This window comes from Corvus cornix, chromosome 6, assembly GCF_000738735.6.
Source record: "Corvus cornix cornix isolate S_Up_H32 chromosome 6, ASM73873v5, whole genome shotgun sequence".
Classification (NCBI taxonomy): Eukaryota; Metazoa; Chordata; class Aves; order Passeriformes; family Corvidae; genus Corvus; species Corvus cornix.
Genome location: NC_046336.1, coordinates 590,303 through 616,328, shown reverse-complemented (window position 1 = coordinate 616,328; position 26,026 = coordinate 590,303). Strand labels below are relative to the sequence as shown.

The 26,026-nt window shown below is 55.4% G+C and overlaps 2 protein-coding genes across 6 annotated transcripts in view; one reads left to right on the top strand and one right to left on the bottom strand.

Moving 5' to 3' along the window:
* The first annotated feature begins 387 nt into the window (after positions 1-387).
* Positions 388-13,727, top strand: DPYSL4 (dihydropyrimidinase like 4). The gene is given in 16 exon segments (XM_039554365.1): positions 388-746; positions 3,000-3,088; positions 3,369-3,553; positions 4,362-4,384; positions 4,386-4,527; positions 5,884-5,945; positions 6,036-6,116; positions 7,615-7,633; positions 7,636-7,682; positions 7,768-7,888; positions 8,534-8,690; positions 8,907-9,048; positions 10,067-10,237; positions 10,899-11,078; positions 12,062-12,233; positions 12,837-13,727. Coding segments are annotated over 16 exon segments (2,010 nt in total). The 5' UTR covers positions 388-419; the 3' UTR covers positions 12,929-13,727.
* Positions 13,728-16,636: 2,909 nt separating this feature from the next.
* The window catches only part of STK32C (serine/threonine kinase 32C), a 69,830-nt gene continuing 60,440 nt past the window's right edge, over positions 16,637-26,026 (bottom strand). For 3 of the 5 annotated variants that reach the window (XM_039554232.1, XM_039554234.1, XM_019291295.3), the window contains 8 exons: positions 25,650-25,687; positions 24,879-24,968; positions 24,155-24,258; positions 23,947-24,063; positions 22,364-22,489; positions 22,084-22,215; positions 21,382-21,449; positions 16,637-18,143 (listed from right to left, as the gene is read on the bottom strand). In XM_039554232.1, the coding sequence (XP_039410166.1) occupies positions 17,954-18,143; positions 21,382-21,449; positions 22,084-22,215; positions 22,364-22,489; positions 23,947-24,063; positions 24,155-24,258; positions 24,879-24,968; positions 25,650-25,687 (865 nt within the window). In that variant the 3' untranslated portion in view covers positions 16,637-17,953. Of the gene's footprint in view, positions 18,144-18,401; positions 20,569-21,381; positions 21,450-22,083; positions 22,216-22,363; positions 22,490-23,946; positions 24,064-24,154; positions 24,259-24,878; positions 24,969-25,649; positions 25,688-26,026 lie in introns of those variants that run through there. The other 2 variants (XM_039554233.1, XM_039554235.1) reach the window with 2 other exon arrangements.

The window sequence follows — 26,026 nt, the reverse complement described above, 5'->3', positions numbered from 1 at the left end:
ATGATATATATCGAGAGACTTTCTATTCCTTTGTAAAATACATAAATTATTGTGAACTTTTAATTAAAAAGATCTGTTTTAAACCTTCAAATTAGATGAATTGGTTTGGGGTTGAGGGGATGGGGAAGCTGGACTGTGACACCGGCCACCCTGGGGGACCAGGAGATGCCCGGGAGGGCTGAGGCGGGGGGCGTTCAGCTGATCCCCGGGCAGCCAACCCCGCGCTGTCTCTGCCATCACAGACGCTGGGAGATGTCACCTCCCGGTCGTACGTGGGGACGGGCACGGGTGGATGGGCACCGGGAGGGGCGGGGGGTCCTTGGGCGGCTCTTAACGCGGCGCTGGGCTCTCGTCCCCAGGGCGAGCGGCTGCGGGAGCTCAGCGGCAGCGGCGCGGGGAGCGCAGGGGGTCCCGGGCCCATGTCGGGGCGGCAGGAGGAGGCTCTGCCCGCCTGCTTTGCGGGGCTGGGAGCGGGCAGCCCGCGGCCGCGGCAGAAGCGCGGCGGGATGTTCTGCAGCGTGGAGGATGCCTTCGACAACAAGACGCTGAACTTCGCCTCGCTCGCTGCCTCCGGAACAGGGACACCCGTCGGGGGGCACCGCCGCGGCACCCACCCGGGACCAAGCCCCGCCGCGGGACCGAGCCCCGACCCCGATCCCGACCCCGGCCCCGATCCCGGCCCCGCCGCGGCCGCGCCGCCCCCGAGAGCCGCCGCTCCGGCTGCGCTGCCCGACGGCTGCCGGCAGGTAACGGGGCTGCGCCGGGACAGGGCCCGGGGGCGCCTCTCGGAGCCGGCCCGGCCGAGACCGCTCCGGGAGGGCGAGCGGGGATCTGTCCGGCTGTCCTCCCGTCCCGTCCCGTCCCGTCCCGTCCCGTCCCGTCCCGTCCCGTCCCGCCGGCCCGCGGAGCCCCGCGCCGGGAGCGGGCGCTGGGACCATCCCTGCGGAGCGGGTTTGAGCAGGGCACGGTCGGCGTGCGCCGAGCGGCCGCTTTTCTCTCGGGGGACACGACTGTCTCCAGCCCCGCCACCCGGGCTCCGCTCGCCTCCCGCCGGATCGTCTCTGTCCGCGGCCCCGGGCGCGCGGGGGGGCGGGCGGCGGCGCGCACGCAGGCGGGGACGCGCGGCGGCGGGGGCGGGCACGCGCGGCAGCCCCGCACACACGCGGCGGAGGCGGCGGCGATGTCGCACCCGGGCAGGAAGAGCGTGACCCGCGCCACGGTGAGGGCTCCCTGCGGGGCGAGGGCTGCGGGACCCCGGGGGCTGCGAGCTGGGGCCGCGCCGGGGGCCGGGGGTCCCCCCGGCCGGCGGAGATGGAGCGGGGCGGGCGGTCTCGCACACCGGGGAGCGCCGCGGGGTCCTGCCCGCCCCCGGGGCGGTCGCCCGGCGGTGCCGGTGCCCGGCGGTGCCGAACCCCTGCCCTGTCCCCGCCGCGCAGCCTCCCCGCTCCTCTCCTTTGTTGCGCGGCCCGGCCGGAGCCCGGCGGTCCCAGCGCTTTGTCCCGGGGCCCGCCCCGGGGGGACAAAGGCGGGCGCGCCCCGCACCGCGGCCGCGGGGCTGCCCCGCCGTGCCCCCGGTTCCCTGCCCCGCCGTGCCCCCGGTTCCCTGCGCCGCCGGGCGGGAGATGCGCTTCGGGAACGCTTTTATCCTGGGGTGGGCTTGGGAGTGGGAGAGCGTCTCGCAGCCGTGTTCTGCTCCCCCGCCTCAGCCCGGGGGTCCCCGCCCGCACTCCCCGGTCCCCCGCGGCTCCCGCGGCCCCGGCGCTGCCGCCCCTGCTCCGGAGCTCCCCGGCCGGGCTGCGTGGGAGGGGATTCCCTCCTTCCGGCGCCAGCGCTTCCCAGCAGGAGTCGGGACAAATCCCTCGATTGCGATGCCTTGTGTTTTGGTTTTTCTCCTTTTGCTGGCTCGTGGCAGAACTCCCTTGGGAAAATCCCGGTGGGTGCGGGAGCCTGCGACCAGCCGCGTTACTGGGCTGCGGAAGCGGACCCTGGGTGTAGGGGGCTGGAGCTGGGCTGGGGATGGGGTGAGGGTGAGGGTGAGGGTGAGGACGGAGTGAGGATGAGGATGCGATAAGGATGGGGATGGGCTGAAGATGGGCCCCACAAGGGGAGGGGCCGTCAGGCTCTCCCGTGGGGCAGCAACAGTGAGGCTTCCTTTGATTGATGTTATGGGACAAGGGAAAACAATAAAGACACGATAAATCCTTGACAGTTTAAAAAAAAAAAAAAAAGGAATGCGGTTCTTTAATTTTCCTTTTATATGCCAACGATGCTCTTTTAAACAAGCCCCAAAATGTTTCTAGGCAGTTCTGCCTCAGGACCCGGCGCTTTGTGGTGCAGCATCTCCAGGCTGTGCTGCCACGTGCTCAGGCGTCCTTCCGCTGGTTTTGTGCCCAGGCCGTGCTCTTTGTGCTGCCCACTTCAGCACTGGAAATAATTTTTCAAGCAATACCAGAGAGCAGGACAGGAATCCTCTGAAATTAGGCTGCAGCTCCACATAGACATCAGTGCTGCTGCTTCTTAAATTTTCTACTTAAAGATTCTGGGTAAAGATTCTGCAAATCTGAAAACTGTGCCAGTGTCTGGCTTTGCAGTGAGGCAAGTCCTCGAGGCTTTATCTGCCTCTGCCTCGCAGATAATGAATGGCAATAAATTACCAGGTTAATGAGATGCACTGAGAGATGCACTGAGCAGTCTCGTAGCTAGCCGGAGCCAAGGGAGGAGGCAGGAACACAGCTCAGCCCTTGGAGCTGGGGGTACCCAGGGCTGCCAGGCTCAGCGATGCACCCCTGGCTCCTGCCACCCTTCAGAGACCTGTGCTCCTCCAAGTGACAATTTCATAATGTTCCTCTTGCAAATGTAGTTGTAGAATAGTCTGGATAGTCACTGAACTTGAGGGATTGGAGGGAAAATATTAATCCTAGATTTAAATAAAGCTCGGAATGAGTCAAGTGAAATCTAAACAAAAGAATATTTTAAAAACTGTGGTTTTTTCCCATTAGAGTGACCAGCTTCTAATCAAAGGAGGAAAAATTGTCAACGATGATCAGTCATTTTATGCAGACGTTTATGTGGAGGATGGTTTAATAAAGTAAGTTAAGAATTTATATTTGATAATGTAATTTCTTAGAATGATACAGTGCCTTGGCATTTGAACAAGGTTCCTTCCCATCATTTTTTTCTTGGCAATCTTTTTGAAAAACAAAGGCAGCATTTTAGAGTAGTGTCAAGAAAGAGCTACACTGGTGTAGTTCTGCAGCTGGAAAGACTTGCAAAGCACTGGCAGCCTGGGGAGGAGCAACAGAGGTTGCTTGGGCATCCTCACTTCAAAGTTGTTGCCAGTTAAGAGGAGATCTTGATTTCCTTTCCAGACAAATCGGAGAAAACCTGATAGTTCCCGGTGGCACGAGGAGCATCGATGCCTACGGGCAGCTGGTGATGCCGGGGGGCATCGACGTCCACACGCGGCTGCAGGCGCCCGTCATGGGCATGAGCTCGGCCGACGGCTTCTTCCAAGGCACCAAGGCAGCGCTGGCAGGAGGCACCACCATGATCAGTAAGAGGGAGCACATTCCAACAGGCTTTAAGTTTTCTAGCATAATACACCAGGCCTTGAGTCACTGCAGGGATATTTATTTACCTTCATAGCACAGAAATGTCAATTTCTGTGGGAGAAATCAAAGCATCACAAGGCTAACTGGAGGTGTTGTGTACCATGCAGAACCTCCTTCCCTTGCTGCACACTGATATTAAAAATACAGGTGTATATTAAAAATATGTGTCTACTCCTGCCTCACCTCATCAGAGAGCAAAACAGAAGAACACTTTAAACACCTTTTGTTTTTAACAGCTTTACAACTATGGGGGTATGTCAAGTTTCTTGGCTTTAAGCACAGGCTCAATTTTTGTGTTAATGTAAAATAATTTTGCCCTGTTTTGTTCCTATTCCATTTCCAAGAGCCACTGTAGTATGGGGCTGCAGGACCAGTCTCAAGAGTGCTGGCCCAGCTCCCTGCCGAGCCCACAGCCAGTGCAGGGAATGGGAGCAGAGCCAAGGGAAGTGCCGGGCAGTGGGTGCTGCCCATGGGAAATGCCCCAGAGCAGAAGTGTGAGGTTTGTCACCAGCCACTCACAGTGCTGTGCTGGCTGAAAACAAGATGAAGAAGCCATAACTTGGGGTTTGCTTGTTCCATTTGTATCACTCTGTCTGGGACATTCCTTGTCCACTGTCTCTAAGCAGCGCTACAAGATGAGCCGGCACCGCGCTGTCCGCTCCCACAGCAGCGGGTCTCTGGCAGGGGCTCGGTGCCCGCGGTGCCCGGCAGTGTCCCGCCCGTCCCTAACGCCGCGCGGTGTCTCCGCAGTTGACCACGTGTGCCCAGACGCGGGGGAGCGGCCTCCTGGCCGCCTACGAGCAGTGGCGTGGCCGTGCCGACGGCCAGGCCTGCTGCGACTACGGCCTGAGCGTGGACGTCCCGCGCTGGCACGAGAGCCTGAGGGAGGAGCTGGAGGCCCTGGTCAAGGACAAGGGTAAGGGCAGAGGGAGCCCCACCGGGGTCGGGGTCACTGCGGGGCCCCGGAGGAGCGGGGACGGCGCCGCTGCCCCCCGGCACCCCGCGCTGCAGAGGGACCGCGCTCCTTCCTGTGAGCTGGAGAGAGCTGTGGATGGGGACACTGGCACCGGCTTCCTGCCATAACATCGGGGTCTGTGCCCTCACCTTTGGGCAACTGGCAGCCTGGTCATGGAAGGGGATTTTGGAAATTAAAGGAGTAGGGTTGGCCACCCTGACATGAGCTGCCGGGTATACAAAAAAACATTTAAATAAAGACCTCCAAGACAGGGCTTATGGAAGAAAACTCAGCTTTAAGCATTCCATAGAGATTCCGTTGTGCCTGTAATTCCTGTGCATCCCGAGGTATCCGCAGGATGTGGCTGGCTGGAAAGCAGGAAAGTAGACCAGCGGCAGGGATTCATGCATTCATTAATACCTATTGCCATGTTTGGAACTACGTTTTCCTTCAGATATGCTAATGCAGAGCTAAGTGTCTTCAGTGTAATCTGTAGTCTTGCAAGCAAGGGTTTAATTGGCCAATTACCATAGAAATTTGCAGTGAATTTCCTATTAAAATGCAGAGTGGCTGAAGTAATGGAGCTATTCCTTGGAACACATATGAAATACAGTTGTAATTTGATCAGGGTTTGGTATTGCTTATTGCCTCTATCTATATAAAATACAGCAGCAATTCACAGAATCACAGACTGGTTTGGATTGGAAAGGACCTCATCCCATTCCACCCCTGCCATGGCAGGGACACCTTCCACTGTCCCAGGCTGCTCCCAGCCCCAATGTCCAGCCTGGCCTTGGGCACTGCCAGGGATCCAGGGGCAGCCCCAGCTGCTCTGGGCACCCTGTGCCAGGGCCTGCCCACCCTCCCAGGGAACAATTCCTTCCCAATATCCCATCCAGCCCTGCCCTCTGGCACTGGGAAGCCATTCCCTGTGTCCTGTCCCTCCAGGTGCTTGTCCAAATTTGAAGATAAACCATAGACTGAAGCCACCACTGGAGGAAAACCAGCCTGGGAGTGAGGCAGCTGAGTGTGCGTTTGGAGCCAGTCACCAAGGGCACCTAAACCCAGACAGGGACCACAGGGGTTTCTTTTTTTGGTTCAGATGCACCAAAAAGTAGGGGTTTATTGTCTTTCACAACTCCCATGCTTTGGGGTCAGTGCTTGTGGGGACATTCCTCACATCAGCCCTTGGCTTTGTTTTACTTACAGTCTAACCCTCACCAGCACAACCCCCTGGTTCAACCACCGTCACAGCCCACATGAGGGCAATGAGTTCTCAGATGGACAAAGCCACACGTGTCATTTTCTTTTTTCAAGGTGTGAACTCCTTCCTGGTGTTCATGGCTTACAAGGACAAGCTGCAGTGCACTGATGGCCAGGTAGGACACCAGCATGCAGGGAAAGCCACAGCCTCACCTGAGTGTGGGTGGTGGTGGGGCTGACGCTGGGGACCTGCTGTGTCTTGGCAGATGTACGAGATCTTCTGCATCCTCCGGGACCTGGGGGCCATCGCCCAAGTGCATGCGGAGAACGGGGACATCATCGAAGAGGTGCCGTGCTTGTGTCCACTGAACCCCAAGGGTGACCAGGGCCCTCGGGGAGGAGAATCCCTGCCCCTGTCTCTGCCCCTGCAGGGGAAGCTGGTGGAGGGAGGGGGCTCATGGGACCCTGTGCAGCAGCATGTGCAGGCAGAGGAACGTGCAGGAGGATCAGAGTGTCCTGTGGAATCATCAGGGTCCTCATGGATCTTCCCAAAAAGCACTTTGGGGGTTCCTAAAGGATTACTGACTGCCTTAAGTGATGCTTTATCCCATTATCTGTGTTGTGTAGGAGTCTGGAGTACTTGAGAAAAGCATGAGGTTTGAGGCTTTTACAGTAATATCCATGACATTGGCAGTGTTTAACTCCACCATCAGCATTTCCTTGATGTCAAAGCCTCTGCTCATGGGCCTTATTTTCCCTTTTTACCTGTAGAAAAGACAGTCTTGGCTCCAGCCTCAGTCAGATGCACAAGGTGGAGTTAGATTGGCAGTTCCTTTAGCTCATGGTCACGCCAGTGTTCAGTCTGGTGTGGGAGGAAGGCTGAACTGAAAGCCAGAGCCAATCCTTCAAATGGGTTTATTTGAACAAACAGGATAGAGGCTAATTCCCACCTCCTGGGATTTTAGCTAGAAACCTGTTCCTCAGCTGGCTGTGCAGAATAACGTGACCCCAGGCAGCTCATAGCTGCAGCAGTGTTTCTGTAAGCTGCCAGTGTGGTGACACTTGAGCTCTGGGGACAAACTTGGAGGAGATCTGTGACAAGAATACAGACAAATAAGCATCCTCTAAGAGCAAGGTCCTTTAAAGGCTCCTGTGGGATCTGCTCCGTGGTGTTGGATAACATCCTTGCATTAGTGCCAGCTGACTGGGAGGTTACATGATACAGAGCAGCACAGAGGGGACAGGTGAGGTGTGTGCTGGACATCTGCATTCAGGTGCCACGTGAGTGACCTTGGACGTCCCAGAGTTCATCTCAGCATCTGCCACCAGGGGTTCCCTTTCCTCTGTGCCACATGGCGAAGTGCAAAGGGACAGAAATGTTCGGGAGAGGTGGCACTTGTTGCACCCCAGTGACAGTCTCACATCCTTGTGCCCATCCCTGCCTCCTCCAGGGGCTCCTGAGCAGCTCCAGCAGGCTCAGGTGGTGGGAGCACCTCTCCCTTGCTGTAGTCGTGCACCAGGGCTGGGGCAGCCTGGGGATGAGCTGCGATGGGTGTGAGTGCCCTCCTCCAGAACCGTGCTTTTGAGGGCTGGGAAGGTCCAGAGGGGCTGTTGGGACACAGCAGCTCCCACGCAGGAGCATTTCTGCTGCACGGGATAGGTCCTTGGGAAGTGGCCCCGCAGTGAGGGGGGGTCCCAGGGACTCATGGCACTGCTCGGTGGGTTCATGAATTGTCCCCAGCCCTCGGGTGACTCTGGACAAAGGGTGCTGTGTCCCCGCAAAGGGTGCTCCAGGCAGGCTGTGCCCGTCACTGACTGCTCTCTCCTTCCTCCTTGCCCACCCAGGAGCAGAAGAGGCTGCTGGAGCTGGGATTACGGGGCCGGAGGGGCATGTCCTCAGCCGCCCCGAGGAGGTAACGCCGCCAGCCCTCGCGCCGAGCTCCGGGCCCCGCCGTGCAGAGGGGCTGGGACACCTGTGCCGTGTTCTTGTGCCCGCAGGTGGAGGCGGAGGCCGTGTTCCGCGCCATCACCATCGCCAGGCAGGCCAACTGCCCCCTCTACGTCACCAAGGTCATGAGCAGGGGCGCCGCAGACGTCCTGGCTCAGGCGAAGAGGAAAGGTAACACGCTGGCCTGCGCAGACGGTAACTGAGCCTCTCAATCCAGCCAGGATTCTCATTTTAGCGGTGAGGTCTGAGAAGTCCTTATCTTCTGAGCTCCCCCACACTCTGAGGGCACTGAGGCTCATGCTGGTTTCCATGGCAGGGGTGCTGGCACTAATTGCTTGGAGCTGGGAAGACTGGAGGGGATGTGCTGGAAACTGTGACACCTGCACCTCGGCAGACACAGCTGAGAAACGGGAAATAATCCACTCATGATCCATGTGTGAACTGAATGAAAAACAGATGTGGAGCAAGCGCCAATTCTGGCTGGGGGTGGAGTGGGAAGGGCTGGGATCAGTCTTGTGGGGAGCACGATGGAAGGGGGAGCACAGTCACCGCTTCCCCCAGCCTGGGGGCTGCCAGACAGACACAGGTTTGGTTTAAAGGAAGGCATGATGGCTTGTGGGAATGTGTGTCTGGTGTAAGGAGATAACAGACAGATCCAGAACTTGCTTTGGCAGTGTCTCCCACTCATCTGAGATAATCTAAAGGATTAAGGAGAATCTGAAGGGCTGGGAATGCTGAACGAAGTGAAACTGTCGTGTGTGGTTGCGGCGGTGCCGTGTCTGTCCCTGCCGCCCTCATTCCCGGCTCGCTCCGCAGGCACCGTGGTGTACGGGGAGCCCATCACCGCCAGCCTGGGCACCGACGGCTCCCACTACTGGAGCAAGAACTGGGCCAAAGCCGCCGCCTTCGTCACGTCGCCCCCCATCAGCCCCGACCCCAGCACGCCGGATCACCTCAGCACTCTGCTGTCCAGGTGGGTCCCGTGTCACACAGGCACCTGAGCACACCTGCGCTGTCTGCATCCCGCCCACACCCACCCGGGTGCCATTTACAGCACCAACGTGGCCTGTGGGGCCCTACGCCCGCGAGCCGTCGGTGCCCCCCATGGTCTGCCCAGCAAGGGGGGCTTTGCTGGCCTGGGGGTGCCGTCGGTGCCCCCCTCCCTGACCCCTGCCCTGTCCTTCCCCAGCGGGGACCTGCAGGTCACCGGCAGCGCCCACTGCACCTTCACCACCGCGCAGAAGGCCGTGGGCAAGGACAACTTCACCCTCATCCCCGAGGGCACCAACGGCATCGAGGAGCGGATGTCCATGGTCTGGGAGAAGTGTGTGGTAGGTGCTGCAGTGGGGGAGCTGGATGGGAGCACACGTGAGCTGTGCCTGTGCTCGAGGCTGTCACAGCCTCCTTAATTCAGACAAGCCAGAGAGGTGACACTGTCTAGACACTGCTGCAGCTTCAGAGAGCTGCTAACAAGAGACTGAGACACACAAATGCTTTCCCAGTGTCTTCAAAGGCTGCTTTGTAGGGACCACCCTCCTCTCTCGCTCACAGTCACCAGGGAGTCTCTCCAGCACTTTTTCCTGAGGGTGATGAGGTGTTCCCATCCCCTCGTGCTCACCAGAGGCCTGGGAGGAGGATGGGGAGAGGGTGTCTCTCTCGTAGGACGTGGCCGTGGCCATACTTCCCACTGGCTGCTCACCCCCGGCCCCACCAGTGGGACAAGTCTCTGTGTCACCTCAGTGTCTGCCAGGCAGCAGGGCTCTGATCTGAGGGTGGGGTCAGTCTGTGTCCTGGCACCCCAGTGCACACTTCCCTGTTGGCAGCATCCCTGGGGGGCTCTACCCTGCATCCCACAAAGCAGATGTCCCTGTGCTGACTGCAGGAGCTTGGGAGCCAAGCCACACTGAAACCTCTCTTAGGTGGGCTTTGTTCAAAGAGAAATAGCTTTTTTCTTAAGATAGCAAATGAAGATGATAAATAGCACTTGCGTAGGTTCACTTCCAGTCTTTCTTCACTGAGCTTAACCCTCTTCATTGACCCTGAGATGCCTGTACAGGAGTTGGAGCCAACCAGTAAAGGTCTTGTTTATCAGAGACTTGAAGCTTTGGAGTCGAAGGAAAATAAAACCTGTCTCTCGTATCCTTTAGCCCACAGGGACAAGGCTCAGGCCCCCATCCCCCTTCCCCTGTACCGCAGCCCGGTGGCAGTGCAGACCCTCGCCCCACATGGGCACAGGGGTGTGTCTGGCCGCTCCTGCCAGTGGGACAGCACAGGTCTGGCCACAGGGAGGGACCGTGCCCGCTATGGAGCTGTGTCCATCTGTGATGCTCCCTCCCCTCTCCGCCCCAGGTCCCCGGGAAGATGGATGAGAACGATTTCGTAGCGGTGACCAGCACCAACGCTGCCAAGATCTTCAACTGCTACCCCAGGAAGGGGCGCGTGGCTGTGGGCGCCGACGCAGACCTGGTGGTGTGGAACCCCAAGGCTATGAAAATCATCTCAGCAAAAACCCACAATTTGGTAAAATATTTTAAAAATCATTTTCTGGAGCTGGTTTTAGAGTCAGAAGAGATCTGGAAAGCAATGCATGTCCTTATCAAGATCAAATCATTCAGCCGGGGAGGAGTTCTCTGTGTAGGTTAAGTGACCTTGCATTTGCTTTTAAAAATACAAGGAAAATACCCTTTTGTTGCTGTAAAGGGTGGGATTGGTACTGAGTGACCACCCCAAAACAGTCAGCATCTGGTATGGAAATCTTAAGGTCAATGTATTTGCTGTGGACTAGAAAAATGTAAGTGCTGCACTTAAGTATTGAACTACTGCTAAACTGTAATGTGTATTAGTTATAGTTTAATTTGTATTAAACTATTTCTATAATTTAATATATAATGGTATTAATATAGTATATAATTTAAATATTCTATAAAGAGTATATAAATAATATAATAATATAAATACAATTTAATAAGTATAAAATTATTGCTGTCGTTTAATATGATGGGGTTTAGGGTTTATTTTCTCCACTCCAGTTTGCTTCCCACTGGAATCTTGTTATTTGAAATATGAGGGGTTAGTTAGTTCTGACATATGGTGCATGAGGAGCAGTGTACAAAAATGGGGGGCATTGTTGGCCTTCTTTTAAACCCTACAGGCTCTGAATAACAGGGTTTGCTTTTTCCAGAACGTGGAGTACAATATATTTGAAGGCACCGAGTGCCACGGGGTCCCAACCGTGGTCATAAGTCAGGGAAGAGTTGTCCTTGAAGATGGAAATCTGTGTGTCACCCAGGGCTCAGGTCGCTTCATTCCTAGGAAGACGTTCCCTGACTTTGTTTATAAAAGGATAAAGGCAAGAAACAGGGTAAGGAGAGTTTTATTTGCCATAATCCTGTGTTTTGATCACAATGTCTCTGCTTTAGTGAATTGGGGCTGCTGGGATGGCAAACCTGCAACAGCAGCAGGAATATTATTAATGCTATTTCTTTCTGTGTGTTGTCATGGAACTGCCTGGCACCTCAATCAAGAATTCTTAGTATTAGAGCTAATAATGACAGTTTTATTAGCCCATTACAATGTTACAAAGCAAAAATATGACTTTTAGCAAAAGGTTTTTTTGGTTTGTATTGAAGTAGAGGGAGGAATTCCTCTCCTAGCTGTGCTGGAGAAGTTTCTGTTGCTGTATTCCCAGTGCCTGCTCTGCAGCCCTTGGAGGGTGAGGGGTGGATGTCCCATAGGTACTGGAAATACAGCAAGATAAATCCTCCTGTGTGCTGGCATAGCTTTTTAAAGAGACACAAAGACATGCAAATATGTAAAGAGCTTCTTAACAGCTCTGTCCTCCTTCCCTTTTCCCTGTGCTATTGCAGACACTGTAACTCTGCATCCTACACAAAGGCACAGCAGGAATCAGTAACCCAAGTTAACTGCAGAGGCAGGAGCCACGACTCTGGTGTGCCTCAGGGTGCCTGGGGTGCCTGGAGGGCAGGATGAGGATGTGCCAGCTCCCTGCAGGGGGGGATGGAACCCAGAGAAGCTGCAGATGCCCCATCCCTGGTGGTGTCCAAGGCCAGGTTGAAAGTCCTTTTAAGACCATCGATTCCAACCATTCCCAGCACTGCCAAGGCCACCACTGCCCCACATCCCGAAGTGCCACATCCACAGGGCTTTGAGATCCCTCCAGGGATGGGGACTCACCCCTGCCCTGGGCAGCTGTGCCAGGCCTGGGCAGCCCTTTCTATGAAGAAATGTTCCCCGTATCCAGCCCGAATCTCCCCTGGCCCAGCCGGAGGCCATTCCCCCTCGCCCTGTCGCCCGTCCCGCACACTGACCCTCTGCTCCCCGCAGCTGGCCGAGGTGCACGGCGTGCCCCGGGGGATGTACGACGGGCCGGTCCATGAGGTGCCAGCGAGCGTCAAGGCCGTGGCGCCCAGCGCGGCACCGCGAATCGTGCCCGGCGCCGGCAAAGCCGCGGCCCCACCCGTGCGCAACCTGCACCAGTCGGGCTTCAGCCTGTCCGGTACGTGGGCCCACAACGGGGGCGGGTCGGGGCGGGATGAGTGTCCAGGCAAGGCTGAGCAGCAGAAACTTCGTTTTTGCTCAGTAATAAAGCAGTTTGTCCTGTGGCCGCAGCCAAAGGACCAAGCGCAGCACAGAAAGCTCTAGAATGTTCTACAGTGTTTCTGTCAGTGCACAAAGCCTGTCGGGGGCTCTGTTTCCAGGAGCCAGAGCAGGCAGTGATTCAGCAGCATTCATTCTGCAGAAACCTGCCCAGCAGCTGTCAGGAGCTTGGAAAGCCAATGCTGTGCCCTAAAATGACTTCCATAGTGGCTTTTTAGCTGGTTGGATCAGATGGGTCCCATATTGTTTGATAAATGTCACAAGGCCCCACATTTTATTATACACAAAATTTATTTATAGGAAAGCCATTTATAACATTTTCCAGAAAGAAGCAATGAAAAATGAAGAAGTTCATGCAAATACAGCCATTCCAAACTGGGCTATGCTAGTAGAGTGTCCAAAATGACATATAATGAAATTATTAGTATTTCCTCCTGAGGAATTCTTTTATGGTTGGAGCGTTTAAAGCAGTGGGACTGCCCCGCTCTCTGCTCTCCCCCAGGATCACAGGCAGATGACCACATTGCCCGGCGCACGGCGCAGAAGATCATGGCCCCGCCGGGCGGGAGGTCCAACATCACCTCGCTGTCCTGACGCTGTCCTGAGCTGTCCCTGCCGGGAAGGGGCCAGCGGGCCGCTCTCCGCGCAGGAGGACAAGCGAGCGAGCGCTTGTCAGCTGCGCCAGCCCTTCCCTCGTAGGTAGAAAGTAGAGTGATCCCTGAGGTAGCGCTCCCAGCTTGGATTCTCTGTCAGTGTTCCTCCGCTAGCTGCTTGGAAAGCCCTTCCCTGTGCATGCGGCACCGCGACGTACCCAGGGCTGCGGGGTCAGCCGGGCCGGCTGGGGGCCGGGGCGGGAATGAAGGCACATCCGGGCTGGATCACGCTCTTTTCCAGCAGCACCCACTGCCCACTCACATCAAAGGACTTCCAGCCCGTGAGCACTTCCATGGTTTCCAGTCAGTGGCCTCTGCCCTGGCCGTGCTCCCGGAGCCACCGTCACCGCGTCTGTCCCTCGGTGGTCACAGCTCAGGGGTGGGTGCAGCCCCGTGTCCCGGGGCAGAGTGGTGCTGGTTCTCCAGGACCTGGCCATGCCCTGGGCCAGTGTCAGCCTTGTTTTTTAAAGATTATTTATACAGTTTTTCAAGAACTGAGTGTGAGTCCAATACCCAATACCAGGGCTCGTTTGGAGGCCAGGTGCGTGCGACACACTTTTTTATAGAGATTATTATAGCCCAGTTATTATATTTAAAGGTGTGTACATAGAGTGAACCTCTGGCCATAGAGCCATGCATGTACCTCCAGGAATGGCTTTCCATTCCTGTCTACTCCTTGCTTGGAATAAAGTTGGTTGGAAACCACGAAATGGTGGAAGTGGTTGATCCACCCGAATCCATTTTGTTGTTTTCTTGAGTTTTTCTGGGTGAGGCTTGTACAATCCCATCCTGACTTGCAGGTTACTGTGCTCCCCTTGGAGCGGTGGGAGCCTCATCATCCATGGTGTGGGCAGAATCCCACCCTTCTTCTCAGCTGTGCCTGCCCCCGGAGCCCCTTGGTTTGCAGATAAACCCACAACCCCAGGGGTGGGGGCTGGTTTCCCTCTAGGCCCACGCTGGTCCCAGGGCTGGTGAGATGTTGTGATGCGTCTGTGAGACACCGAATTTCCCTTGGGCACTGCTGGACTTCAGTCTCCAGCTCTGAGCCAGGCATGAGAAAGGGAACAGGATGTAGCGGCACAAGCAGGGATCTGATTTGTGAGTGGGAGCTGGAACAACACATATGGCAGCTCCAGATACACAAATCCATGAATTAGGAATGAACCCACAAATGTAAACCAGGGAGGGATTTAATTTTTTGTTGAATTATTTTTTTTGATTATCTGATATGACCTACATTTCACAGCTTAATGCTGCAGTAATTTCTGCATCAAGCATATGGGAATGCATTTGTTTGGACGTTTTATATTTAATTTTAACTTAATTTCATTTGTTGATTTTCTGATTTTCCCTGCAATTTCATCAAAGCAATTAACATCTAGTGGAAGGTGTCCCTGCCATGGCAGGGGGTGCAATGAGATAAGGTTCTTTCCAACCCAAAGTATTTATGATTCTATGATCTCTTTTCTTTCTGAATAGAGGTTAAATTACAGCAGTAGGACCTCCATAAGGAATGGGAGAGATAGAAGTCACAGTCTGATGGCAGTGACCTCCCCATCACCCCAACATCCATGGGGTGACAGGGACACCCCAACACCCTCAGCTTGTAAACACTTAGCAAAGGAAGTTCTGAGGTCTCTGTGCTGTAAATGTCCCTTTTCCCACAGCTGGCCTGGTTTGTACCAGGCCCCTGGGCTGGTGAAGACCCAGAGAGACACTGTTCCCTCTCCCCCATCACCCGGTTTAGGTCCCTGCACCCTCTGTGCCAGCCTAAGGCTCAAACCCTGCCAGCCCTTCCCTTATGGAGAGAGGGTTTGCATTTATTCCCTTTGTCAGGGAGCTGTTGGAGCCAGCACAGCTGCCCCAGCCTTCTCCTAATGCAGGGATCAGAGCCAGCAGCATCTCTGCAGCTCTCCCAGTGCCAGGAGAGGCTGAGCTGAGTCCCACAGCTGCCTGCTAATGGAGCCAGAGCCTCCGGGAAAAAACCCCCATGGAACCCACGCGGTGTCTGGCCCTAATTCCTTTGGACAGCTTTCCTGCAGGCTCTGGGTCAGGGACACTGAGGAGACGCTCCATGCCCTTCCCAGCACATCCCCAGCTCTGCAGCTCTGTGGCTGCAATGGAGGAGCCCCAAGTCCCCACACTTGTGCCTGGAGTGGGGATGGACCCCTCAATTCCCGCAGAACAGCAGTGCTCCTAAGGGAGCAAATGAGCTGGCAGACTGGCACTGAACTATCCCTGTGCTTATCCCTGCTTTCCACGCTCACTGCATCTTTATTTTTATTTTGCATTAGCTTCCCACTGCCATGCAAAATGAAAAAGAGTGCAAGGTTAGATGGGAGATTGGGAAGGAATTGTTCCCTGAGGGAGGGTGGGCAGGCCCTGGCATAGGGTGCCCAGAGCAGCTGGGGCTGCCCCTGGATCCCTGGCAGTGCCCAAGGCCAGGCTGGACATTGGGGCTGGGAGCAGCCTGGGACAGTGGGAGGTGTCCCTGCCCATGGTAGGGAGGAACAAGCTTTAATGTCCCTTCTCAAGCACACCATTCTGCAATTCTGTGGTTCTGTGATTTCCCTCACATCCAGCACTTTGATTAGCAGCAGGATCAATCCCAGCAGGTAAGAAAGACAAGGCTGGTTGATGAGCCCGGGAGGGTCGTTCCCTGTTTGTCCCCAGCAAATTCCAGTTCCCGGGGTTTAGGCACAGTGATAAGGGCACGGGCAGGCAGGCACTGAGCACTCCCGGCTGCTGCGGGCCTTTCCATCCCTCAGCTTTTCCTCCCCTGTATTTCAGGGCTGTGTGTGGGAAACTGCCCGCACTCTGTGACCTTCACCTTTTCCCCCCGTAGTGAACAACCCAGCTGGGGGTGCCCGCGGTGCTTCGGGGACAGCCGGGAACGCCGCCCCAGAGGCACGGCAGCGCTGGCGCCGCGCGGTGCAGAGGGGACGAGCCCGGGCTCACACATCTCACACATCTCGCACATCGATTCGCCTCGTGCCTTCACGGCTCCTTTGAAGTGAGGAGCAGCTTTTGTAGCGAGAGAAATCATTCCTGCACTGAGGGGGGATCAAAGAGAAAAAGCAGAGATCTCCTGACACTTCCAGGGGCTGCTTTTATTGAGGTTAAGATGCAACATCCAGGGCTGTGTGAGGGAATACCAAATCCCTGTGAGCCGTGGCTGTTGTGCCCTGCCTGCCACAGCGGGATCCTGCCGCCCTCCCCTCGCAGCTCTGCCTCACCCTGGCGCTCCCAACCCGGCCGCCAGCCCCGATGGCAGCGGGGCCCGGCGTGGGCAGAGCTGTCCCAGGCCAGTGGCCATGCCTGGGGCTCTGGTCCCCACCGCGATCCCCGCCCGCTGTGCGCACATACAGCGTCCCTGCGGAATGACCAGCAGCGGCTGGCGGACACGGAGCCGCGCAGCGGGACACGGAGCCGCGCAGCGGGACACGGAGCCGCCCGGAGCCAGCGGCTCCCCTTCAGCACCCGAGGCACTCCATGGCAGCGGCCCGCAGCTCTCGTCCCGCACGGCTCGGCCGTACCTGGGAGCGTCCCACCAGCCCCGATTCCGGCTGGGTTCCAGAATTCCAGCGTTTGGATACTTCCGTGGTGTCATGCATCTACAGCTCAATACCCTGGAAATGACACCAAATCCTTGGCAATGTTAAAAATACACATTTATTACTCCACATGTGCAATGGCTTCCGGCAGTATCTGCAAAAACACAACCTTGTCATAACTTAAATAGTCTGTGACGTGGTAAAATTGTCATGCAAGAAAATTACAGGAATGTATTAACATAAAATACAAAGATATATTTACATATATCTGCACTGAAATAATTTTTAAAAATACCCTCCCAAGGCAGCAGGATTTCAGCACTGTCCAGGGTCAAGTCCATGTTACTGGCATTTTTGCTATTATTTTATTACTCTTAGACTCTTTTTGGCAAGCTCTGGAGTATTAGAGAATTGGCAACAGAAGAAACATCAGGACCTGACGTGGCATTTGTCTTCTGCACAAAATTCCCAGTGAAGGCTGTGGAATTCAATGCAAACGCTTAAAATATGCAACTTTGCAAAACTTAGTAACACAACAGAGATAAGAAAACAATCTCATGGCAAGTGATAAAGGAGAATAATTTATAGGTGCTGTAGACTTTTCACAGCAGATAATGGCACACACTGTATAAATCTGTCATACAAAAAAATACAGGTATTTAAATATTTATGTACAGAAAATTCCTATGTTCTGGCTGTAGTGGAGGTGTAACCCAGAGCTGCTAGTGACACCTTCCCAGCTGGGATTTGGGACCGGGGCTCTGCCACAACTTCACTGTGAGGTTTGCTCAGCAGCAGTAGCCAGGGCTCAGCCGAAATGATGGCACCAACATGGGCACCAACATGGGCACCACAACCCTGCCACGCCCCCACACCTTTCTCCCCATCCCCACCCAGCCTGTGCCATCGGTCAGGGACAGGGAACACCCACGGGAGTGGCACAGGGAGGAGGATCAAACGCCCAGGACTCCATTGTGGATGGCGTGAGCCAGACATGGGACACCCTGGCAGGAGCCACAGAGATGTGCAGGGCCAACAGGAGCCAGTCCGGCTCAGTGGGCACAGGCTCATTGCAGGGACACAGCGATGGGGACACAAGAGGGGCCCAGAGTGGGGCGCAGGGGGGACAGGAGCACTGAAACCCAGCACAGGGCTTCTGACAATGGAAACAACACTGAGCTCTTTCCCATCATTTGTCCCTTTTCCAGTTGCTCTTTTCTTGCCATTTCTTCTCCAGGGACTGAGTGCAAACGGGTGTCAGTGAAAGCCTGTCTCCGACAGGCTCTGGAGAGGTTAAGCCCAAATATTAAGATCAAAACCAAGCGCTTCAGTGATGTGTTCACAGTGTCTCTCCCACTCAGCACAGTGAGCCCAGAGCTCTGTGTCCTGGTGCTGTTCTCGGGGATTCAGGTTCAGCAATGTCCCCAGCACAGCCCTGGAGATGCAGTGCTGGAGTCCAGAGCTGCTTTCCCAGGCAGCCAGGATCTGCCCAGAGTGCTTCCCCTGGGAAGGAGCCATTCCCAGGCATCCCCCCAGAAGCTCTCCTGGTTTCTGCTGGGTGCCGCTGAGCTGTTTTGCACAATGCACTGAAGAAGAGGGGTGCTGCAAGGGGAACAGATGACGGAGAGGGTTTGGGCTGAGAAAACTCAGTTTCAGAAGTGAGTCAGCTCCTTCCCACACACACCAACCCCCACTTCAGGGCCCACTTGTCTCCTGTCCTAAGGAAAGCGACGAAAACATCAATTACACACGTCCTGTAACTGCCAACACCTCTCCTGGCCTGAGAGCTTCTGGCTGAATAGGATCTATCTTCATCACTCATCTATGGGATCATTTGGTCAAAAAAATCAGTGACGCTCATTCTCATTCCAATAGTCCAAAATTTTACTGTTATTTACAGGAAATTGCTAAATAGTGCAATGGAATTCACTGTAAAACCCTACCCACACCAGTGGAGTAAATCACCTGTAATCCGTAACTAAATGCATGGTTTGATCCTCACCTGCTGCGCCAGGATAGAGCTGGTGTTCCAGCTGAGAGATGTGGGATGGAGACACGAGGTGAGCGCAGAGCCCCGGGCAGAGGACAGGCTGCCCGTGTGGAGAGCAGGGGCTGCTCAGCACAGCAAAGGGGCCAGAGCACGTGGCTCACCTGCACACAAAGGCGAGCTCTGACAGGTGAGAGAAGGTAATTAGGCCTCGCTGGTGCCCAGTAAAGAGACTGGAACTCACTGGGGGCAGAGAGGGCAGGTTCCCCCAGCACAGCCTGGGATCAGAGCCAGCATAGGTGCCCTCCTGTAGCTGGGAGAAGGAGCAGGAGGACACGCTCATTTCGGCCCTCGCTCACTGAATGGCCACAGCCCCTGAGGCGTCATTAACACAGCTCCAAACGAGGCACGGGGTGTGCAGGACCCATGGCTGACACCAGGGACCCCCGGTGGGACCCCGGGCCTGACAGCATCTACTGGCTCTGCCCAGAAAATAACCATGCAACTGGACTCAGAGCTTTGGCTCCCCTCCTCCTGCACACCCTTAAAGACTTCCATGAAAACGTCTCGGCACAATTTCAGCCACACACTAATTCCCACATAAAACTGTGGGAGACACGCACTGTGTCCTTGCTTGTGTAAGATCACTTCGCACCATTCCACCTTTCTGTTTTTTTCATGGAAAGAAAAACCACAACAAAACTGGTCCTGACAGAATCTGGCCTGTTAAAAACATCTCCCATCCATTTTTGCATTAGGAATATCCAGTACGGATGCAAACGCTGCAGCCTCCCAGTGTCTGGCAGCAAACAGCTGCCGATGGTTTGACGGTGACTGCGGTCCCACTGCACACCTGGGGCACCAGAGCAGTCGTGTGGCACCGCAGGGCTCGGGTTTAGCCACAGTAACCAAAAACCACTCTGCAGCAGGTTAAACAACTGATGTAGTGAAGGCCCCTGCAACAAGAAAGGCAACATCCACAGCTGCAGCAAGGGAAGATTTCCCATCTTATTAAGAAGTTAAGACAGGAATTGGCAAATTATATACAGTACTTGTACTTTACACTGAAAATAAAGTAAATCAAAGGGTGAAATTTGATATTCCTGTCTTTCGTAACCAAGCAGCCTTGCAAGGCCACCCCATCTGCCTCCAACAGAATCTCAGCCCATGATAAACTGTGTCCTCTGAACCTGGCCACGTGGAGCCAGACCCTCCGATCCATCCCACGGCTCCTCACTGCCTGCAGCAGCCACATCAAGGAAGAAAATATTTTAAATGCATTCTGCATCTCAAATACACATTTCCCAGCCCCTGAAGAATCCATGGAGTACACAAAACCCATTTATTTGCCTTGAATCGGGAAAGGAACTGACAGGTGACGCAAGGACAAGGAGGTGCCTGGGACATCCTTGAGCTGCAGGACCCAAACAGCTGGAGGCTGCCAGGAGCTGGTGCCAGAGAGGCCCCGGGGCTGCTCTGGTTTACGCAGGGACTGCCCATCCCCAGAGCAGCAGCTGTGAACAGGGAATGCCGAAGTCAAACTCACACCACCTCTCTGGCCTTCCTCCCTGCTCGTCTCTCCCCGTGGGACCCGAGGACATGGCTTCTTTCCCTGTCCTCTCACTGCATTATAAACGTGTAGATCAGCAACTTGACATTAAAACAGAAGGACTACGTAAGTTGATCTCCTCCCTTGACAAGTTGCACAGGCCGTATCTTCCCCCGACAGGCAGCCGTGGTGCCGGGCTGGCGGCCCACGGCCCGGGAGGGCAGTCCTGTGGGAACTCAGGTGTGCTCCAGCTCTGCAAGGGGAGCTGCCGGCGCTGTCCGGCGGCAGCGGGGCGGGCTCGGGTGCTCAGCGCACCTGAGGGCAGGTGAGGGCGCGGGCAGCCTGGCCCGGCGGCCCCAGCCTAGCTGCTGCCCGAGGAGCACACGGAGCTGCACATGTGCAGAGGCTCGGCCTCGGCCTCGGCCTCCGCTTCGTCCGTGGTCTCGGAGGCGGACACGGACTCGCTCGGCTGCTCTTGGCTCTTCTTCAGCCTGTGGGAGCAGAGGAATCAGAAGTCGCACAGCCACCCCCCGAACGAACACCCCAGGAGTGGGCAGGGTGGGCTGCAGCCCTGGTGCCTCCTCACCGCTCGAGAGGTGCCTACGGCAGAGCCACGGAGCGTGAGGAGTCTCGCAGAGCACACAAACAGGTCGTGACAGAGCCCAGCGCATCAGCAACCGCACTGAACTGCTCTGAAACGCCCCAAAACAGCCTGCAAGGCTTCAGCCACCCAGACCTCGGCCATGAGTACCCACACCACAGCCAGGCTCCTGCCACCCCTCCTCCTCCATGGAGCCTGCCTCACGCTCGGCTTATGGAACAAACAGCGCCAGACTGGGGAAGTAGTGGCTTTAACCCAGTGCTTCCTGTTGCTGCCTGAGCTTCCCCTGCCTGCTTATTTCCACCAGGGACTTTAACACATAGAATAGATTCATAGGATCATCATCTGCAATCACTGGGTCCAACCTTCCTCACCTTCATTTCCCAAAACATCATCTGCTAAAAGCAGGATGGGTGAGGAGGTGCCATGGGGGAACTGAAGCAGTGTCACACACACATGTTCAATCCCAGAAGTCTCTCTACGGCATATTTTATTTAATGGCAGTTAATAATCCCCGATCTGGTCTCCCTTTGTGGCCAGAACCATTTTTCATACACAGCCAGCACCTGAGCTCCTCTGCTGACACCAGTCACCTGGGGCTAAGCCGGCAGCAAGGTGCTCCTGGCTGTCAGACACTGGCACTGATTCCTATGGGAAGCCAGAAGGAGTATTTTTCCCTAAAAAAAGCACCCTACACACTCACTTCTCTCTGTTGAAGATGACAAAGTCCTGCTGGATAGCTTCAAGGCATTCCTGGAGATAGTCATTTTCCTATTGAAGAAAAACAAAACATGCATAAGCAGCCCCGTTTGCATCTCACTGCTGCCTGCAGCCCCCAGCACTCCCAGCTGTGCGCAGGAGCCTCCAGATGTGTGAGGGAGCCCCCACCCCCTGAACCTCAGCCCAACAGCTGGAGGCAGCAGGGCTGGCTGCCTGTGGCTTTCACCAGGGGCTTGTGCCATCCACGGCAGCAGTTTTCCATAAAACACAGATCACACTGTTCCTGACATAAACATAACGCATTTATCCATGTATCCTGTATTTTGGGAGTGCTGTCAGCCAAAAGGAAGCACAGCCAGCGTGGGGAGAGCCCAGCACACAGCCCACGTGTGGAAGCCCCTGCAAAGGCACACAGGGAGCTGCTGCCTCGTGCCCAGGCTGGGCAGAGGCTGAACACAGCGGGCTGCCCAAACCTCTGCTGCTCATTTCCCTTTCCAAAGCACCCACTACTGTGAAAGTCTGGTCAAATTTCCATAAAAGGAATACTTGGTTGTTGAAAACACTCCAATGGGCAAATGTTTTCATCAAAATAAACCTGTGGCTCCTGCAGTGTGGCAGTAACAGCTGCAATACCCGCCCAAATCCAGCCTTTTCTCAGCTGGATGTTGCCCCAGGGAGCACATACAGACTGGGAGCTGTCTTTGCTGTTATCCCTTGACTTGTTCTTTGCGAGCCTCTTCTTCTTCTTGTGCAGGGGCCTCGACTCCAGAATCATCTCCTCCAGCTCGAAGGTGGGGTCGCAGTGCAGGCGGCCCTTCTGCCAGGACACACGACACGACTCAGGTCAGGCACAGCAGAGACTCAGAAACCACTTCCCCCTCAGAAAACCTCTGCTCCCACAGTGGTTCCTCCAATCTGAGGAGCAGCCCCTGCCCGGGATGGGGACACGGATCACTGCCACTCACGTTGGGGACGAAGCCCGGCTCCACGCGCTTCTCGCACACATCGCTCCAGACCACACCTGACAGGTGCGCCGAGGCCTGGATGTGGGCCAGGCAGGAAAAGCGATGCTCAGGATTCACTGTCAGCAGCTGGGGAGGGAAAAACACTGGTGATAAAGCACTGGAGAGAAGAGGAGGAAGACAAGGCACCCAGCAGCAGCATGCCTGGGCCAGCTCCAGTGGTTCAGCCACGTCAAGGAGCCTTTCTGCTGTGGGAAACAGATAACTGACTACAGGAAAAATACCTAACACAATGTTCTGGAGGTTGTGAAACCAGGTACCACTGGCTCCTGGATCAGCATGGGTTTGCTCCTTCCATGCCCAACCCTTCCCCACAGCACCCAGCACTGCCACCCCGCATGCTCCTCCCCCTGCCAGGGAGGCATGGATCCCTGCAGAGGCTCATCCTTTCAGTCCAGCCTCTGTGACACCAGGGACACCGCTCCATTCATCACACACACGGATTACTGAGCACAAAGTTCTCAATGCTCGCTTGTTCTGCGAGACAGCAGTCTGAGGGCAGAGCTGGTTTTCAAAGCATTCAGCACCTGTGTCCCACTGCTGGAGGGATGTCTAATGTGAGGGTACAAACAACGTGGAGGTGCGTTAACACAGGGTGTGGGCAAGGCTTCCAGAAAATTCCATGCCTGTCTCTCCCATGAAAACCTTCCCCGAAGTTCAATTGATGAGACCTTTGCAGAGCATACTCAGAGCCCCACACGTGTCCCAGCTCTCCTGAGAGTGGGATGCTCAAGGCAGCTGAGCTGTGTCCACTCTGGCCCCTCTCCAGGAGCCCCACCTTCACTCTGGACCAGTTCTTGCCATTTTCCCAGAACACAGGATTTGAGTCCTGACCCCTCAGTATGGGCATCTGCAGCTGAGCGTGTCTGGTCTCCCGACTGATGGGCACCTACAGTGGGACCTCCACAAAGTGCCCATGGAGGATGGTTTCCCTTAAACTGTGGCACAGTCCTACACACACTGGTCCTAGGTGGCCACAACCTATTTCCAGAAAATAAGGTCAGCACTGGGTCTTTTTCCAACGCCAAAGGTGACGACGCACGGAGCAGGTGATGCTGGCTGCACTTGCAGCTCCCGAGCACACGGCTGCTGTAAAGGGCACGTGGGCAGGACACCGGGCCGGGGTACCCCAGCGCTTTGGGGTGACGTGGGGGTCCCTTCCCGGCTGAGGGGGCTGCTGGCACCTTCCAGGGAGAGGCTGGATTCCCTGGAAGCCCGGCTGCCCGGCAGATGGCAGCGCAAACCTGCCGAATGCGCCGGCACAGCCTCTGCCAGCCACGCTGCTCCTCACTAAACGGAATCTAATTATGCAAGTTACCCACCCAACATTAACTCCTATCACAGGCACTTATTTGCTGCCAGCACCGCGTGTATCTTTCCTACAGCGAACTCACCAGCTACTCTTCTGAGTCCTCAAGCAAGCCAGAGCTAAACCAGCTGATGATACATGCTGATAACTTCCCAGCTAGTCCTGCCCACACAGTAGCTACCATCCAACCCCAGCCCGGCCCAGGAGGACCATTCACCTTCCGCAGCAGCGCGACCATTTCCTTGGACCAGGCCGAGGAGTACTGGACGCTGACGGTGCTGAAGAGCTGCACCAGGGACTCCACGGGGTTGTTGGAGTGGATGTCGTACGGCCTCTGGGGACAAGAGCACAAAGGTGAGGAGTCCCCCCTCCCTCTGGGTCAGCCAGAGCACACGATCCAAGGGCCAGGACGGCCGGAGCCCTACCCAGCCCCGCAGCAGCTCGTACGCCATGATTCCCAGAGACCACCAGTCCACCTCGAAGGAATAGCCCGTCCCGCCGCTCAGGAAGGAGTGGAAAATCTCCGGGGCTGAGCAGAAAGGGATAACATGCAACAGGTTATTTCTTGTTCTCTATTCCAGTATTCCATGTCAGTCAGTGCACAACGCTTATGGAGATTTTTGTGCGTGACTGCCCAAGGGGAGGCTGCGTGAGGCAGGGGAGCAGCAGCGGCAGCAGCCCTGTGCCTGCCCTCTCTGGGAACTGGGATGTCAGCCACCTGCAGGGACAGCCCTCCCAATACAGGACAGCAGAACCATGGGGACCCCAGGAGACAGCAAGGCCAAGGCTGGAGCCAGAGAGGGAGAACAGAGAGGGATGGGGAGTGCAGGATGGGATGGGGAGGGCAGGAGGAGGAGGCTGGACAGGATGAGGAGGACAGGGTGGGATGGAGAGGACTGGGCAGGATGTAACGCAGAGGGCAGGACAGGACGGGACAGGATGGGATGGCGTGACATGCCAACCACACTGCCTTCACACCGGGAGCTTCTTCCCCTTCTCAAACAATCAGACTCTGCTGAACAACTTGGACACAAGCATCAATGTCCGAAATTAACTCAGGGCCCCTGCCCCAGCCAGGGCCCATCAGGCAGCTTGTGCTGAGCATTCCCAAAACGTGGCACAGGCACGAGAGCAGCAATTGTTTCTTACCCATGTATGGCTTTGTCCCAGCCAAAGCAGTCGCTCTTTCACCGTCCCTAATGATTGTTGCAATATTAAAATCTGTTAAATGGGCATGACCTTAAATAAAGACACATTTTAAGAAGGAATTAATGGCAGTGCAGTGGCAATGCAGAGTCAGAACACATTTGTTTCATAATCTTCTGCCCTTGGACAGGGTAGCACAGACACAGGCAGGTCAGGGTCAGATCCCATGGAATGGCCATAAGAGATCCCAAAGCTTTCCCAGGATTTGGGCTGGCCAGGTGATTAAAGGGTAGGGAGCTTTGGGTCTTGATTTTAAATCACACTTGGAGCTAGCCAGTAACCCCCAGCAGCCTCAGCACTGGCCAAATTGCTCTGGCCAGAAGTTACAGGGACGAAAAACAGGGAAACGCTATCAAAGAACCACAGAAAGTTTGGGTTGGAAGGGACTTAAAGATCATCTCGTTCCAAGCTCCTGCCATGAAGCTTCCACTAGACCAGGGTGTTCCAAGCCATTAAACTGCAATGACTCCAAATTCCCAGGGCTGAAGCAGAGCTGCCACTCCACGCTGACCACAGCACACCAGACCGGCCAGTTGAGTGATCCTCCCCAGCATTACAAAGCACAGGGATGTTCAGCCAAACATGATCCAGTGAAAGGAGAGCAGCTTTTCCCACATTTTCCCCAGGTAAAAAGATGCCCAGTACACAGGACTGTAAAGAATCTGTCCCTGGAATGAACAAGGGAGCAAACAGAGAGGAACAGAGTGATCCTACCTTGTTCATCGAGGAGGATGTTGTCTGGTTTTACATCTCTGGGAAAAGAGGGAAGATTATAGCAGATGGAATCTCAGTCAGATCAGGGATGAGACTTAATGACAAAAATCCTGAAACTTTATTCATCAAAAATTAGGAACAAATAACACAAAAATACTCTAACATGAGGAAAGTCCCTTTATGATGGACTAGAAATATGCTTTTCCTGGACAACTTGGTGAAAAACTGGAAGCATTAGACTTGTTCAGGCCTCATTCCCAAGGAAAATGAATAACGCAATACTGGAGATACTTGTGGGAAGCCCTGGATGACTTTGACACCTGCCCTGGAAGGTTCAGCCCCCCAGTGAAACATCAGACTCCCTCTGAGTGGTGGGG